Source organism: Sphaerodactylus townsendi, linkage group LG02, assembly GCF_021028975.2.
Source record: "Sphaerodactylus townsendi isolate TG3544 linkage group LG02, MPM_Stown_v2.3, whole genome shotgun sequence".
In the NCBI taxonomy this organism is placed as follows: Eukaryota; Metazoa; Chordata; class Lepidosauria; order Squamata; family Sphaerodactylidae; genus Sphaerodactylus; species Sphaerodactylus townsendi.
This window is the reverse complement of record NC_059426.1, coordinates 142,755,802-142,774,504: the sequence shown is the minus strand read 5'-3', so window position 1 is coordinate 142,774,504 and position 18,703 is coordinate 142,755,802. Positions and strand designations below refer to the sequence as shown.

Here is an 18,703-nt window from a genome sequence, read left to right as displayed (position 1 = left end):
CCACTGACTTCTTCTTAGAGCTTTCATCTGAATTTTAGGGGCAAAGTTTTAGTAAATTCATACATCTCAGATCAATCTTTATTCTTCTCAACTGGCCAAACACAATGATTGGTACCCGTAGATGAAGACAGACACCCTCATTTTCATTGAGACAACCAGTATGGCACAATGGTTATGGAACTGGACAGGACTGAGAAGAACCAGGTTCAAATTTGTACTTCACCATGAATTTAGTGAGGTTACCTTTGGCTAGTCACACTTTCACAGCCTAGCCTACCTCAGATGATCGGAGGCAGAAAGAACATGAGTCTAAGTTCAGTGATGTCTGTATGCATCACAGTTCGGATGGAGAGAGATATTAACTGTATCTGCATTGGCAAGTTTGCTTCAGTCTCATATCCCTGGTAACCTGGCAACACAAACTCATCTAGGAGGACACACATGTTGGCCTTGCTGAGTTGAACAATGTCTAATGTGTCTCCTTCTGACACAGATTCTGAAGCCTGACGAGCACATCGCAAAGCAGCGTTACCTCAGTGGCAGGAACGTGATGACCCGGGGCTCCCCCGAGTGGCTATCCTTTGATGTCACAGAGACTGTGCGTGAATGGCTTCTGTATAGAGGTAGGTGGATCAAGTTGCAGAGACCCTCTCTTACTTGATCTGATGGTAGCACAGGGTGTGTTCACACAAGCATGTATGTGGTTAACTTCTCATCCCTTGGTTATTCAACATGAATTATTTATTCACAACTGAACATGTAACTTGATTCATTTTTTTACTTTTTTAATAATAATGTAATGTATTTATAATATACTAGCGGTACCCGGCCACGCGTTGCTGTGGCTTATTGTGGGAGCTGCTGGCGCACAAATGAGGTGGGTGGGTGGCTGGGCGTGCGAAAGCTGTGCAGGGCGGGTAGGACAGTGACCGCTGAGTGAGCGAGTCTGGGCATTCCAGTTTGATGCGCAAAAATAAGTCGGGGCGGGGGGAGGGTGCTACTGGCGCTCATTGTGTTCCGAGTGGTGTCTGGCAAAGCGTGGTTGCATTTGCGCAGCTGCAGGAGGGGTGTTGGCGGCGCAGCTGCTAGGAGTGGCAGCGGTGGTCTGAGGACAGTTGCGGACATGCGCAGTAGGTGGTGTTGGGAGGAGGGGGAGATCGCTCGGGGGGTGGTCTGCGGGCCAGGCGCAGTGGATGTGGCAGCCGTTGGAACCCAGCAGCAAGACTTCTTCTGGCACGCTGGGAGAGGCAGCAGGAGGTTTCAGTGGGTCGGCGGGGTAGGGGCGGAGCGTTCGCTGGTGGACCGGCCAGCAGGGGGTGGCAGGGGTTTTGTTAAGGAGAGGTTTTTGTGGCTCAGGAGGGGTGCTGAAGGCAGCAGAGAGGCTTAAAACACGCTCGCCTGGCTGACTACAGTGGCTGGGAATTTTCAGAGGAGTTGGGCCGGCAGTTCCTGTGGTAGACCATCAGGAACAAACTCACGTTTTACTTTTTATATATATAGATAAAAGCTACCGTATATTAAATACTCAACAATGGCAGTCATACCCAGTAATTAATTGCTTCACTTAGTTTCTTCAATCAGTTCCAGTTCTGTTCATTAACAGTCATTTCAACAACAATCCATGTTAGCCATCTGTTAGAAATTAAAGTTTATTAACAGCACTTCAACTGATTTATTAACATTTAAGTATTGAATACTAATGAACAGGTTGTTAATATTAGTTTGATAAAGTATAATAAAACATTAAATTAATTAGCCAGAAAAACAATTTTTCTCAACACAAAAATCAATCATCAAGTGACTTATTCTTGGCTACTTCCTCCCTTTGGTTCAAAACCAAGTGCAACTTGAAGAACAAACAGGTTTCATAAGAACTGAATATTGATCAAGCAGAAATAAATGATAGATGAGATTTTGAATGCTGAATTTTGTAGGAGCTTCACAGCAATTAATCCGTAAGGCACTTCAGTTCATTTTCTGTTATTTCAAATAACAGTGCTATTCAAAAAATTCATTGATAATTAATTATGTAGTGTAGGTCAATAGTGGAGCATCTCCTTTCTATGCTGTAGGTTCATAGTTCAATCCCCAGCAAACCCTCTCTTTTAAAAAAGGATGTAGAAGGTGGTGTGGAAAATCTCTGCCCGCGATATTGGAGAGCTACTAACAGCCAGATATTACTGATCGCAATACGCCAATGGAAAATCTGACTCAGATAAGGCAGTTCCATGCATTCATTCTCTGAACAGGAGGCCATTAACTAGTTCTGATTTTTATTGAGACACTTCCTTCAAAAATAGTCAGGGAAGGGCACTTTCAAGGAACTCACCACCACGACACGGGCTAAAGCAGGTCCATACTGCTTCTATGGCTGCTTCCACCGACTTACGCAAATGTTGCTTCTGTTAATATAGATCTGCTGCTGCTGCTGCTGCTGTTTTTCTGATGGCTCAGAGCTCCTGCCACCCTGCACCGCATTGCTCAATGTTGCAGCTGCTCTCTTATTTCAAATTTTACATGTACTGTGCACATGAATCCAAGTCTTGCCCTGTCTGTCATCCATAGTTGTGGCAGGAACTTGTGAAGCGACAGCAGGGAGGGGAAAGAGAACCCAGCATGGCCCAGAATTGGTTTTCAGGCAGGAGGTGTAACTCATCTACCACAGTCTACACTGCAGTCATATGAAGTTGTCTTATACTGAATCAGGCCATCAAGGTCTACCCAGATTGGCATCGTCTCTCCAGGGTCTCAGTCAGAGGTCTTTCACATCACCTGCTTCCTACTCCTTGTAACAGGCGATGGAAGGGATTGAACTGGAAACATCTGTATGCCCAGCAGATGCTCTACTACTAAACCATGGTCCCTCATTGTAGGTCAGATTTCCCTCAAGCTTCATCTTGCTAATATCAGAGCAGCGACGCAAGACCTCCCATCTTCTACTATAAGCTTCTTCTGTTCTGCATTCTCTCCCCAACCCACCCCATCTCTATAACATGTATAGAACATGTAAAGCAGGGAACAGCAAAAATTTAGAATTAAGGGGCCAAACCGCATCAAATTTAACAAAGATCCAGTATAAGAAAGCGCATGTGCCTAACTCAAAATATACGATTTAATATTAATGGTATGTTTAGTTTCTGCAACCCAAATACTAACTGTGGCAAGTCTTTTCTTAGGGAATGACACATACCAGGTCTCACAATAAGTAGTAAATATATACAGGATCACACTGCACAATTGTATCCATGTGCTGACATAAATCTGCTCAAGATTCGCACTTGGATTGTCAGGAGCTATTCTTCTCTGTCACCTTTTCTGTCAGCCACCTCTTAAGAAACGCTTTAGTCCCACAAAAGTATTTGCCAGGCACTCCCTTCACATAGTGGCTATTCTAGCATCCTCCAATAGACCTCAACTTCAAGATTTTCTTTTCTTTTTTTTAAGCCATACTTTTGTTTCATACTGAGCCATGTTTAGCTCTGATTCCTGAGGTATAGATCAGTCGCCTCAGCACGGCTGAGGAAAGCTGCATTGAGTCCTGATTCTGCTCCTATGTGACACAAACAGCTGCTGTTGAGTATGAAGGCAGCTTAGGGCAAGAACACTGATTCCTTTCACAGTTGCTGAGTCACAGGTACAGTAGAATCCGGGTGTCAGTCAAAGCTGGAATGCAAACAAGAGAGTCTGGAAGGAGAATACAGCTTCTGAATACAGCTTCTTAGGTCAAGGCAGCATCTCATGGGCTCTTGAGCTCACTTCTGAATTGTTGCTTGGGTCAGGTTGCTACTCCAACTAATATAATACACTTAATCATGGACAATGCCTTACCCAGCAGTGCCTTGTGGCTTCTCCAGTGTGGCTTTTGTGGCTGATCTTACAATTCATGGGCAAATAATAGCAGAAAATGATTTTGATGATGGGATTCAAACTGTTGGGTTCAGCAGCTGCTGCCAGCTAAAAAGTTTAGACAGGTGCTAAGATTCTGGGGCTGGTTCTGTACCCTCCAAGGCTCAGACAAGACTTATGGCTGCCGCTATTTTTTTAAATGTTGTTTATAGTCTGCCTTTCTCACTGAGACCCAAGATGAACAACAGCAACAAAAAGTATAGATATACGGCATTAAGACAACCAATTATCAATTAAATTGGTCTAGAATTACAGAAGTAGGAAACAATGTGAATAGTAATTATTTAAAGCAAGGTATATCATAAGTAGAAGGTGGATTACAAGGTACAAGGCAATGCAGCTAACAAAAGGGATACCTACAGTTATCATGGGCTTGGGTTGCAATTTTATTCTATTAAAGTGGTGCTCTCCTGGGCTGTTGCAATCTTCTACTGTTCTGATCTATATTTAAAAATGCCTTCTTGAACATTGCATACAATCTGTTCACAACGGAGTAATTTTGTTTAGGATTGCACTATTAGTAGCATATGTTTTCAGAGATCAGAGGCCACTTTGACAGCCACAGTTATTTTTGGGGAGGGTGTGCATCTTCTTGGACATTTTGGAGTTCTAGTTCAAAATCTTCTGGCAGAATAAAGTGACTTTAAGGCACTGTAGGATATCTCAGCATTTTCAACTTGACATTTCCCAGGCAACATTTCAGAATAATTAGTTGAGTGCCACTTAGTTCACTCAGCCAAAGAGAAAGGGCATTAAATAGTTCCAAGGAGGTGTAACCCAGTATTAAAAGACATCCTACTGCACTAATGGAAAACAGGAAGCTCTCCAAATTCAGTTTGGGAGATCAGAAGAGCCAGGGATACTCCATGTAGTGGGAAGTCTTCATAATGGAGGACTTGATCTATTAGTGAGGGAATATGAATCAATGTCCTCTAAAACATCCTACTGTGGCTTTATAGGGTCAATATATTTCATGTTGGGCCTTCCTCTTTTCCTGCTGCCTTCAACTTTTCCTAGCATTATTGTCTTTTTCCAGGAATGTCTTATTTTCTCATAATGTGACCAAAGTACCATAGCCTTAATGTAGTCATTTTAGCTTCTATGGCAGGAATTAACTTGATCTTGGTTGCCAGTGACACATCCTTACCCTTAAGAATATTTTCTAGCTTCTTCCTGGCTGCCCTTTTCAGTCTCAGTCTCCTTCTGATTAATTGGTAGCAGTGTTCCTGAGCATGGTGTTAACAGTAGAATGTTTTGGAGGACACTGATTGACAGCGTTGCTGTGAATTAGAAGCACTTTGATGCCACTTAACATTCACATATAACTGCATGAGTAAGGGGACCAGATGAATGAAAGGAAAAGAAAGGCCAGATGGGTCTATGGAAAGCAAAGAAGAATGTTAGAGAATAAGCTTAAGAGAACCAAGAATTTTAATGTCTAGTTTATTTCCCCATTCTCCTGCCAGCCGCATTCATTGGGGGTTCCAGCTACCTGCTGCCAGCTGCTTGCAACAGACAGAGACCAGCCTATCCATGTTTTAGTTAGTGTGGCTTGCCCTGGACTCTACAATAGGATATACACACACTAAGTGGTAGCAAAGCCAGAGAGTCACAAGTGAACCCAGTACTTACCTCCATACTGCCAGCTTCCCCTCTTCGCACTTCCCCTAGAAGTTTCTAGTGCAGAACTCTGCTTGGATGATGGCATACAGACCTCTTGTGGCCACCTTCTCAGCTCAGAACTCAACGCTTCTTTCAGCTAGCATTGGCAACTTGTGTATTATGGATGGGTCACTCTCACGTTTCCCACCGCTATTAAAGCCCTAGCCATGAATTTTCAAATTCCTTAACACCATTGTCCAAATTATGTAAACTGGGTAAGTTTTTGTTGTAATTTGCAACGTGGATTCTGGCTGCAGGCTTTGTGTGCTGCTGTTGCAATTTTGGGTTCAGCAGTGCAAGCATAACAATGCAATCCTGAGAACACATCCCTGGGAGTAAGCGCCATTGAGCAGGGTTATGAGTTGACCTGCTTTGGAATGGCTCTCTAAATGTCTGGGGAGCATGTGTACTCACAAAAAAGAGGAGGGCAGTAAAAGGTTCTGTCAATGTCTTGCAGTCTGAAACCCCATGGTTGCTCAATTTTACTGGGATTAGTTCCTAGTAAGTGACACATCGCTGGAAAATTAAGTTTGCACATCAAGAGATTTCCCCGTTCCTCACTGTACTGTCTATTTTAATGACATATATTCTGATGTCATTAAGCTAAGTGTTTTCCTAGTCAACCAGTGGCCACCAGAGATGTGGATCAAGGAGGTGGGAAAACACAGCTTAATGACATCAGAATTCTGAAGTCTGATAAATTAAGTAGTTTGAATCTGGAAAGTGGAACTGGACACAACACTGCCATTTCCGGCAGCACCACCACATTCATTGTCCCTATAGTTCTCATTTTCAGTTCTTGTGGCAGGGTGTCAAAAATAGTCACAAGACTGAAGAAACTAAGGAAATGGAATTTGCTGAAGGACCACTAGGATAGGAGACACGATGTTCTCATAAGTCCTTTTTCTCTCAACAGAATCTAACCAGGGACTGGAGATCAGCATCCATTGCCCGTGCAATACCTTCCAGTCAAATGGTGACATCTTGGAGAACCTGCATGAAGTGCTGGAGATCAAGTTCAAAGGTGACAAAGGGGAGAGTGGAGGGGAAAGCAAAAAGAATCACTAAGGCTGATTATGCACAAGGCATCTGCTGCGTGATGGGAGCAAATGTATGTCACTTCAAGATTTCTTGTACGGACGTATTTCCTCAAGCCCCACTTTCACTTTCTATTCTTCCCACGGCATGCAAGGCCACTTCTAGCATGAATTTAGTTTTGCTTCGCAGCCAGAGCAGGCAGATTTGCCAGTGAGCACAGCTTTGCCCTGGGCCTCTTCCCTCTTCACAACCAGCCTGCCCAGTCTCCTCCCTCCACTCCCTTGCATTGCTTTGCATTCTTCCCCCTTGCCCTCCTCTCTGTTGCTGACTCCTCACTTCTCTAAATGCCTGTATCAATACATCAATGTCGTAATAACAGACAGTTGGCTTTTGCAAAGGAGCAGCACAGGAAGGGTCTCTTTCTGGCTCCACCCCACCTTCCCTGCTTTTTTTGACACTTTATTTCAGACAAGCTTCTATTTTAAAAACAAGCCTCTCAGCCTCCCTCTTTTAGAGCAGCAAGAGACTGAGTGAGACAGACAGACAGAGAGAGAGTGCAGGGGAAGAGATCATAGAAATCTGTGCCTTTAAGCCTGTTGATGGGCAGAGTTAAGAGAAGAGGCAAAAGGAGAGGTCGGTTGAGATTTCAGCAGGCAGCTGCGGGGTAGGCACTGGGCTGCCTCCTCAACGTGACGATAACCCTCTGCAAACCCACTGTGCAGAGAAGAGTCCTGAGATAAGCATTCTATGCATAATCAGCCTAAGTGAAAATAATCATTATCCATCCAAATTTGTTTTTTAAAAGAACGTTGTTGCAAGTTGTCATCTGTTTGGTGTCTATGAGTCTGTATGTGTATGAGGATAGGTTTTTTTTTCTTTACAGCAGAGACAGAGCAGGTAGATTAGGAGTGTGGGTGACACACGTACAGTAGATACAAGAAAGTATTTTAATAACCATTCCCAATTAAATGCAGGGAACCGTAGCTATGGGGGGGTGGGGACGAGGATTGTCATAACAGAATTCTCAGCAGCCTTATCAAACTACAGTTCCCAGGATTCTTTGGGGAAAGCCACGGCAACTAAACTGGTACAAAACAGAACAAAGTTTGTAAAGTGGACTCCAGCCCTGTCTGTATTGTGCAGAGGCATGAATTATAAAAGGCCGAGCAATTACTAAATTTGAGCTCGCTCTCTCTTTCTGTCTGGAAAGGTTGGCTCTGATGCATTCTTGGTTTCACTCTGGTTTCCAGCTTGCATGATGTGGGCACAGGGAAGCTGGGCAACCTGCCTGAGATGGCACCGGCTGCCAGTGGCTTGGCCAGGCTCAGCAGAAGCAGCTGTCTGGCTTTTGGCCCTGGGCTATGGCCACCAGTACCCACAGCTCCGTATCTAGGAGATTCCTTCTGCTGTGTGATGCCAGCAATCTGACATCTCCTCCATGCTGTTCATCTTATCCCGCCTCTCCGGGGACAGGAACCAGCCGCGAGAGGAAGAGATGAATGGCCCCTCCACCAGTTTACAAATGATAAAACAAGTGACCCGCAAAACTTCATTTCAGGCTGAGAGCAACCAAGTTTATCCTGGCAAGGCTGCCCAGTCCTCCCAGAGGAGCCTTACGCTGGCCAAGCTGCTGGAGTCTTTCCCGAACTGTTCTCGTGTTGCATCTTTTATGGAATCCAGAATTCTTTATTGCCGCAAACCTAAGACTTCACGGCTTCCATTTTCCTCCTTCTTCAGGCATCGACAGTGAAGACAGCCATGGGCGTGGGGACTTGGGGAGTCTGAAGAAGCAGAAAGACCTTCACACCCCCCACTTGATTTTGATGATGCTGCCCTCGCATAGGCTTGGAAGTCCAGCCGTAAGAAACCAAAGGAAAAAACGAGCACTAGACACCAATTACTGCTTTCGGTGAGCTGGGATTCCCACTCTTTTCTTTTTGTTGGGTGTTGACTGTCCTCACACTTGCTTTGCAGCAGCTCCTCTTCCCCATCTATCTTGCCCCCTTCCTCTTCTCTGCAGTGTGACTGAAAAATATTCCAGTGAACTGAAGCCACACAAAGTTGAAGTGACGCTGGCCTGTACACTTTGTGACCCTCCATGGTTAACACACAGAGTATGGGCCTCTGGTTGCAGCTTATGAGGTGCCTGGCCGCTTCCCTGTTGTTGCCAGTTCCCTGCAGGCAGCAGAAATGAGCATCTTATTCATTCCTTGGTACGCTATTGTAAGTGTCCCTTGCACTGCATTCAGCTGATATCACAAGTTGCATGAGCCTGGCCTGACCTACCATTTCCTTGGCACAGAGCACACCCAGTTCACATGACAGCCATCTTAGGGACCTCATATCAGATGTGCTAAGTGTAAGGAGTTAGGTTGAAACTCAGCCTCCATAGGGATAGGCGTCTCTTTGGGAGGAGGCATGTTTTGGAAAAGCAGTTTTCCTGAGATTCAGCATTGCCTGTAATCCTGTGGGTATTGCTCCCCTACTGACCCAAAATTCCCCTTGGACAGAAGATTTGCTGATCTTGCTGAGACCAGCAGCGCTTAATATAAATCACAGCTGGATTGTGTTCCCTTTTGTGTAGGGCTGGCTGACACGTAGATTTCTCAGAAGACATGTAGATTTCTCAGAAAGGCCTACATAACAGAGTTTTGTGTCAGGACCCTGCTGGTGACTGTGTATGGTTGCTCTTTGAGGTTATTAATTGCTTATTAACCACACAAACAAGCAACCTGGTTAATAACGATCAATTAATTGCTGGTGCAGTTAATAAGCAATTAATAACCTCAAAGAGCAACCATACACAGCATCACCAGCAGGGTCCTGACATTATGATTATTACTAGGGCTTGCTTATTTAATCAGTTTTCATCTTTCACATTTAGCCTATAGGTTTCCCAACAAAGTCCTAAACACAGTAATAAAATAGTAGTAAATCAAATGCTGTGTGCATGTGTGAAGTGCTATCATGTTGCAGACAACTTATGGTGACCCCTTTTGGCATTTTCAAGGCAAGAGGCCCTGGTATTCCTTGGTGGTTTGCTCATCCAAGTACCAACCAGAGCCAACCCTGCTCAGCTTCTGAGATTTGCTAAGATACAAGCTGGCCTGGGCCATCTAGATCAGGAGCTAAAACTCAAAAGAAGGTGGGAACTGTAAAGGGCAAGGATTCACATGCATGAAACAAAATATAGCCTATGCAAACACAACTGGGGAGTATAAATTGCACAAAAGAACAATTAATTGAAAGCCCAAGAAAAGGAAATTTGGAACCGGATGCCTAAAACCATAGATTTGGCACCAGAAGCCTCTGTGCAGATTGGTCCAAAGACCACTGAAAGCCCCCATCTTACTACTGAGACAGGGTGCATTCACAGAAGGCGCTTAGATTTAGCTTCTGGGTAGATATATAAGGAGTATGTGAACCTTTAAGTATCCTGTTCCCAAGTAATATATTTTGTCCAGAATGCAAAGAGATAACTATCTTAAAATGGCCAGGATATGATCCTCATATCCTACCACAGCAAGTAGTCATGCTGTTGCAGTTTGCACCAATTACAGTGTCTGAACCGTCTTCAAGGGCAGCCCTAATGTAAAGCACATTGCCACAGTCTCAATAGGATATAATCAGAGGCTGGATAACCATTGCCAGATTTGTGTTCTTCCAGAAAGACTATAGCTGGTGTTCCAAATGAAACTGTACAACAGTGTTGATTTAAAGAGGGTGGGTCCACCTGTTGTAGATGGAGCAGTGTTAGTATTTGCACAGCAAGTTAAGAACTGAGTAGGTCTACTGGCCTCAGTCTTGCTATTTTCAAAACAGAGCGGTATAGTCTGCTCTATCGCCATTCTGACCCATGCTTGTGAAACCTGATGGATCACTGTAATGTGCTCTGTGGTGGACTGCCCTCGAAGACAACCTGGGACCTTCAGCTGATTCAAAAGTGTGCTACGACATAGTAATACAGCTGTCTCTCCTGCATCAGAATTATGTCAGGGGCTAGCCAATGGCAAACTTTTGAATTAATTTATTGCTGTCAAGTTACAGCTGACTTGTAGGGAGCTCATAGACTTTTCCAGGCAGAGACATTTGAAGGTGGTTTGCCATTGCCTTCCTCTGTGTAGCAGCCCTAAACTTCCTTGGTGGTCTCCCATCCAAGTACTAACCAGGGCCAACCCTACATAACTTCCAAGATCTGACAAAATCCAGCTAGCCTGGAAACTATTTGGCCTATCATAAAACAGCTGTGTTGGCTGAGTCCAAGGTGCTGATTATAACCCTTTAAAGGGTTTTCTGGCATAGGACCCATCTTGCTTTCTCTCCCTAAGTCCCTATGGATCGATTAGTCAGGCTGCCACCATCTGGCTGTTCCCCCACAAAAGGTATCAATCACAGCCCATGCCTTTTCATTCCTGAGGGAGTGCCATCACTAGAAATCTTCTGGTGCCTCTGCAAGGCCATTTTGTTTGCCGAGGCTTTTAATGGGGTGTAGACACTGGGTGAGAGGGGAGCTTTATTTTGTATGTTCTGTGTAAGTGTGTGGAAGCAGTCTTAAGCCAAAAGGATTATAATGTGTTGCAGAGAAGACCTGAGCTGCCATTCATAAGCCCAGATCAATACCATTCCAGCCTGCAAAGCTGCTCTTTTAGAGGGAGTGCAACTTTACCCAGAATCCTTCATTAGCGGTATTGTTGGCTTCCTTATATCTTAAAAGAAATTGGCCTTGGTTGTCTGGCTCTTCATCCTCTCTTCACCACACATGCCAAACTGGATATTTTATACTGAGGTCTTACAGGGGCTGTGGAATTGGCCAACTTATTTCTGTGAATTGTCGAAGGCTTTCATGGCCAGACTCAACTGGTTGTTGTGGGCGTTCCGGTTGTGTGGTCGTGGTCTTGTAGATCTTGTTCCTAACATGCCAATATGTGCTTCTTGTACCACAGTGGCCCAGTCATACTCTTTTTTGAGGAGGCGTCCTGCTTCTCTAGTGTGACGTGAAAACTCCCCAAAGAGTGTCAGAAATGTTCTCTGATGGTCTCATCTCCGTTTTACAAGAAGCCCCTTTTTAATTGCAGGAACCTAGAAGAGAACTGCTGTGTGCGCCGTCTCTACATTGACTTCCGGCAAGATCTGGGCTGGAAATGGGTTCATGAGCCCAAGGGGTACTTTGCCAACTTCTGTTCTGGACCATGCCCGTACCTCCGCAGTGCAGACACAACTCATAGCACGGTAGGACAATCCTCGATATTGGCATGATGCAGGAATCTAGGAGTTGGGCGAGGGAGGAAGCACTGCCTACTTCATAAACTCATGAAATGGATTCTAACTTCTAACTTCTTAGCTGCAATCTCAGTGGGCAGCTGCCTCTTGGAAAACCTGAGATACTTCTAATCTCCTGCTGGTGTCCTGACTGACACATCAAAATGAAATGTCAGCTTCCTGGAAAGGAAGAAGGGGTTCCCTTTTCCCTTCCAGCAGATTATGCAATGAGCAGCCTCTTCCCAGGAACAGCAGGGGTGCGCTCCCGTTCTCTCCCTTGTGTTAACAGTAAAAGCCCACACATCCTTTACAGTAGCGATGCAGACAATCCAGGGTACAGAATCTACACGATTTTTGCTTTCAGTGTGTGCTGAATGACTTTATGCGGCATTCAGTTAATGCAACTTAAACCTCATATTTATTCAGGTACTGCTACCCAGTTCGAAAGTGAATGCCTATTGGCTCTTTCTTACAAACAGGTGTACATGTTTTTCCTCTGGCCTTTCAAATCTCTAGACTGGGATAGTGAAGGTAAAGGGATGAAATGCAAGCAATATTGCAGTCATGGGACCTATAGGAACAAGAAAGGGACAAGGAAATAGGTGGAATGAAGAAGCTTGGGTGTCAGACTTCTGCAACTCTTCCACCTGAGCCCTCCCCAGTTTCTGAGACTTTTGTAGATGCTTACAACTGAAGGGTGACACCTTATCTGCATGGCCTACAAATGTGCACGTGTTTAGGATTATGGTGGTGCTGCACCACAGACTGCACACTTGGTTGAGCAATTACTCCCTCCCTTTTCCAGGTTCTCTGCAGCATTTTAATTGAATGTGCAGTTGAACAGGCATCCTTTTCTGGACTACCACAGTGGCCTGTAGTTGCTGTGCCGTGCAGTCTGAAGGAGGCAGCGACTGGTCCTTCTGCGTGTACAGTTTAGCATACCCTCATGCAGGAGAAAATCCACAGGAAAACCTCCAGTGGGAACAAGCTAGAGAGAATGTTTTTCTTTATAGTCATTTTTCTTTTGGCAGCAGCTAGGTAACCCAACAAGTACACCACTGTGGTTATTATTGCTTGTCTGAAGTGTTTATGTAGGCAACCACCAGAACACTTACTAGCATTGCTGATAAATGTTCCAGCACACAGGCAAGAGTTCCCGTTATGACAGGGAACCATCTACCTCTGGTAGAAGGAATCTCCATCAACAGTGTATCTGTCATATCCTTCTGGCAGAGTTATTTATTATGTAATAGCAGGAAGTATTCCAACCTGTGAAAATGAAGAAGCTAATTGTAAGAGAACAAAATCTGAGTTCCGTAGCTCCTTAAAAACCAACAAAATTTTCCAGGCTATTCACTTCCGTGCACCAAAGTTCACTTTGCCAAGGCATTTCATTCTGGAAAATCTGACGGTCTTTTCGGTACTACTGGACTTGAATTCCGTTCTGTGACTAAAGACTAACCCCGGTTCCCTTCTGAAATTTACAATGTATGAAATACAGTGATGAAATCCGCCGCTGTTGTTTCCCAGTCACCTATAACATTTATATAAAGGACCATCTTTGTTAGTACAAGGGACTCGTTTAATTATTGAATAGGATCCAGTGTGTCTAAAGAAGAACCCCTCTTCTGCTGCAAAAGTGACCTTGCTTAGGATGGCTCTCTGCATGAATGTTTGACTCCCTGAGGTTGCCTGGGTGTTTCTACGTGCTTACTTGGACTAGGAGAGAGGGAAGGGACAAAATACAGGCTCCTGAGATCAGGCCTTCCTTCCCAGACTTCAGTCTACAGACACTGATGCATTTTGGCATTGCACTTAGAGATGGTAATTAATGCATAACCACTCTTAGTAAATAACCATTAAATAGGTGACAAAAATGAGAGAAGCAAAAAACCCAGTGCAGGTAAGTTTAGACCAGGGGTAGGCAACCTTTACCACTCAAAGAGCCATTTGGACCTGTTTTCAACGGTCCCGAAGATCTACCGAGCCGGAGAGGCGGCTCCGCACAGAGCCACCTCCGGTTCGGCCCCTCCACTCACCTTTCCTTCCAGCGCTGCTCTGGGGGGCTGGAGGGACACGCCGACGCTACCCTACGACCTCTAGGCCACGTGGAGCTGCAGTATAAGGCTGAAAGAGCCGCATGCGGCTCCGGAGCCATGGGTTGCAGACCCTTGGTTTAGACTGTTACACTGCTGAGTGGATGGATCAAATTCAGCAGAGAAGATCTGTGGCAGATAATTTCAGGAGCATCCCTGCATTATGCAACATAAAGCATTATGCCACACATGTGAATGTAGCCATCAGAGGGGATCCAAACAGAAGGCGGGGTTCTGAAGAGGTTCCAGTACAGAAAGCCATAGTAGACTCAAAAGATGAGTGCGTGTTGAAAATTCAGGTGAACATAAAAGACTCAAAGAATAAACACGTCAAATGGCACCAAATCGGCCTCACCCCTAATTTTCAGCACTCATGGAAAGAGGAAGACTTTGTGCCTGAGAAAAGACACCTTGTGATCTTCCCTGATACAGTTCAATAAAACTCCTACTATATAGACTACGAGTCACCTGGAGATACAGATACAGCTTTGATGACCTTGTATTGAGCAGCCCTGAACCCACAGGATAGAGGAAGGACTAAATATACTTAAAGAGCCAGAATAAAAAACAAGAAACAGCTGGGTGAGGAATAGTTAATAGGAGAAAAGAAACTAATTGCTCAACTGAAAAATGTGGCAAGTAGAAAAGTATTCACAAGGAAGATGGATATGAAGCTAAAAAGTAAGAAGTAATCATTGTGGAGTCCACAACCTTGCCATGCAAGACTTCTGAGATTCGAAAGTGAGAAGCTGCCATTAAAGGTGCACCATTGTGGTCAAATAAGGCAACATATTGTCGAAGGCTTTCACGGCCTGATTCAACTAGTTGTGGTGGGTTTTCCGGGCTGTGTGGTTGTGGTCTGGTGGATCTTATTCCTAACGTTTCGCCTGCATCTGTAGCTGGCATCTTAAGAGGTGTATCACAGAGGGAAGTCTGTTACACACTGTGTCCAGTGAGAATGGGAATGTTTTAGTGGGGTATAAAATTGTCCATGTCCCCGGGTGGGGAACCAATCAGTAAGTGTTTGGGTGGAACTTGCTATGCAAAGGTGTGGTTGATAGTATAGTATTGCAGGTGGGGGTTTTCTGTCCACCCACAATACAATACTATCAGCCACACCTTTTCATAGTAAATTCCACCCAAACACTTACTGATTGGTTCCCCACCCGGGGACATGGACAATTCTATGCCCCACTAAGACTTCCCTCTGTGATACACCTCAGAAGATGCCAGCCACAGATGCAGGCGAAACATTACGAACAAGATCCACCAGACCACGGCCACACAGCCTGGAAAACCCACCACAACCAAATAAGGCAACCTTTTGTTACTATATAGGCAACATATATACAGATGAGAGTTTTGTCTTATTTGTTCATTCACACTCAAGGCTAATGGTAGTGGGGCCTTTTTAGCACAATGAAAGCAGATTAAGATGCTTAAACCACCATCGGCACTACCCCCTACTGCAAAATACAGCAGCCTCTAGGGAGGAACACATTAAGAATATTAAAATGTTTTGCAGGGAGGTTCAGGTGGAGGCAGAAGAATTAATCAGAGCTCCTCTCTAGCAAGCTGTTCCTCCCCCCCCCCCTCCCCGCTCATGCTTGTAAAAATAGTATGTGAGATGGAGCAGTGAGAGACCTCACGGGCTTTGTAGAGGATTCAAAAAGCTGGGAAGGGAATGTAGATATTTGAGAGGGACTGGATTGAATCCAGCGTGATCTGGAGATGCTGGCCAAAGCTAGCTGATTTTTTTCAGCTGTTTTTCTTGAAGCTCAAACAGGGTCACAGGATGGTTACACCCAGGATTTTTCTGTGTGTTTGAAGAGCAGAACATGCAAGAGAATCGGTTGTGCCAGTGTAGAGTTGAGGTTTGGATGCTTCGTGGCAGCCCGAGTGGTTGCTCCTTAAAGCTGGGCCTTGCACATCTGCTCCAAATTTACTCGCCACGTTAATAACATTTTATTAAAACGCTGGACAGCAGCGGAGATCCAGGTATGGCAAGTCAGAGCTGTTGATTAAGCTACACACTTTTGGATCACTCGCATGTTTTCTAGCTGACAAGCAATCCTTTTTGTTCTGTAACCATCTCCCTCCCTCGTTTCCTGTTGGTTTTTTCCTCAGGTGCTTGGCCTGTATAATACGCTGAATCCAGAAGCGTCTGCCTCCCCTTGCTGTGTGCCCCAGGATCTGGAGCCACTCACCATCTTGTACTATGTTGGAAGGACACCCAAAGTGGAGCAGCTGTCCAATATGGTGGTGAAATCCTGCAAGTGTAGCTGAAAAGGACTCAGTGCCACCAGTAGCTGAGGAACTGTGATGATCCACCCTCTGTCCACTGAACAAAACGACAAAGAACAACTTGTGGCAGGGGCACTGTGGTCTGGCCCTCTCAGTCAGCGATCTAGGACAAATGACCTGTTTTACAGCGTGTTTTTTTTTAAAAAAAAAACATCTCTCTGCCTTACTGGCTCTGTCACCTTTTCTCTGGGAGTTTCTTTGGCAACATGGATGCCTGGGGATATGAACATATGTACAAGCTAGATGTTTAGTGGTACAAATATCAACCAAATGAAGAGAACGACATTCAAAGAGGCAAGCAGGAATGGGGCTTTGGACAGAGAAAAGGAAAAGACTACATTTTGTCCTACCACTAGCTTTCTTGGAGCCCAGCTTTTTTGCTACAGGGTGAGGATTTTCTTTTGAAAGAAAAGCCTAATATCTTCTTAGAAACCAGACTGGTGTCCATCACAAAGGAGTCACTTGTTGCTCTAGAACTGGGATCCAGCTGTAGAACGTGGGTCCAGCGGTCTGCTGCTCAGCCGTCTTGAGCAGCTAAATTCCAAAGCAGGAATCGTAGAAATGTACAATTCCCACCACCAAAACCCTACCAATGAAGCCCCTGCTATGTGCCTTCTGGAGACAGTGCTCATATACACAACCCATTACTTAGACAATAATCTTCAAAGAATCCAGGATTTGCTGAGGTGGTTGAAGTACTATAAGGAAATCTGCACATCTCTTGCACAAGAACCTGGCCCAGGCTACACCTGCCAAGGTTTTAGTAAAGAAGTATTAATCTCAAATATTGTAAAAAAAAATAAATATTTTTGGGAAATTGGAATTTTCTATTCATGTACATTGTTTGATTAGACAAAGGAAAAGTGTGCGTGAACTAGCATTTGTGAGATCCTTGTCAGGAACCAGCAGATTGGTCAAAATTGAGTCACACATGAAAGGCTGCTGAATGGAACCAGTTTGTGCAATTTGTTTTTACAGGTTTATGCTCAGAGTAAGTAGCTGGTTATGCTCAGAACAAAGTAGCTGGTTATTCAAGGAGCTTGGCTGAATCTGTGTTCAGTAAAGCATGGCCACTGAGCTCAACACTCGGTCTGAGATTTGGGTTCATGGTGGTTCTTCCCTCCCCACAGAACCCCTTCTAAAGGACTCAGCTGGACTTCTTTCATCCATGGAATGAAAGTATTTATTTCAGCTGCATTTGGACATGCTGGAATGATTGTGGGAATACTCCTATAAAACTGTTTTTGACCATTTGTCTGTCTATCCCCACACTTGCTCTTGTGACTGACAGCAGTTTCCAGCCACCATGGAGAACAAGATAGAAATAGTTCTGAGAAGCATCAGCAGCACTACCCAAGATCCTTTTAACCAGCAGGGCAAGGGATCAAACCTGTGATTTCCATGTGCTCCCACTGAGCTACAGCAGAAGCCGGTACTAAAGGGGCTACCCTATTTCGCCCATCCTGCTTTTCCATCTCTCAGCTTCCATGCCAAAATTTACATGGCTTACTCAAGCAGCTGCGACTAGAATAACCCAATCTAGAATCTGCCTTTCTTTGCCAGCATCGTATCTTGGCTCTTTAAGACTTTCAGGTCTAGAACCTGAATGTTAATTAAATAATAGGCTGCTTAGAAGGAAAGAAATAATCAGGGATAGCTTTCCCATGACATCATCACCCAACAGTTTTTTTCCTTCCTATGGAATTATAAAGGGTACAAGACTCAGTTGGGGATTGGTTTTAGCTACCCTACGTCCACTTGTCTCTTTGGCGTACAGTACTCCAGCTTTTCTTCCCCATCCCTTTTTGGCCAGTCATTCATATCCCTGTAAGGTTCTGCTCCAACCCCACTTGCAGCGTGGTCAGTCCTTTTGTCATCTCTATGCTCCTACAACCTACAATTTCCTTTGTGCGCCATCTTTGACTTCTCTTAACTTACTTCCTGTCCCCACTACTGCCTCTTGGCTGCTCAGCGATCCTGTCTCTTCCCCTTCTTGTCAATACCTTACACTCATTTGCCTCTATACTTCCAAGATTCATCTACAGGTAACTCATTTAATTCCCCCTCCTGTCCTTAACTTCATTGCCTCCCTCCCACCATACTCCTTCCTCATCTATCTGTCTTGTTTCATAAGTTCCTGGTTCAAAAAAGATGACCTGCTGTGACCCCTTCTTTCAGCCTTCCTGTCACTGGGCTGCCTTCTCTTGGGCTCTTTGTCTTCTCCTCCCAGCAAGCTGTCCAGTCTTCCTACTTGGGCCACATTGTTCTTCCCATCCTGTGCAAAGCAGTCACCATTCATTTCAGTTCATAAAGCAGGTGATTTCACAAATGTTCAAAGACTTAGGGCCCACTTTGGGGGAGGGGGGTTCCCATCAAGGATAAAATCAGAATATAAATAAAAAATAAGAATTAAAATGAAAGTGGCAACGATCTTCTAG

The 18,703-nt window shown here is 44.7% G+C and overlaps 1 protein-coding gene across 1 annotated transcript in view; it reads left to right on the top strand.

Moving 5' to 3' along the window:
* TGFB3 (transforming growth factor beta 3) overlaps positions 1-17,088 on the top strand; it is a 33,929-nt gene extending 16,841 nt beyond the window's left edge. The window contains exons 3-7 of the mRNA XM_048486325.1: positions 494-623; positions 6,485-6,592; positions 8,344-8,515; positions 11,682-11,835; positions 16,089-17,088. Of these exons, the coding sequence (XP_048342282.1) occupies positions 494-623; positions 6,485-6,592; positions 8,344-8,515; positions 11,682-11,835; positions 16,089-16,247 (723 nt within the window). The 3' untranslated portion in view covers positions 16,248-17,088. The remainder of the gene's footprint in view (positions 1-493; positions 624-6,484; positions 6,593-8,343; positions 8,516-11,681; positions 11,836-16,088) is intronic.
* Positions 17,089-18,703: the final 1,615 nt, after the last annotated feature.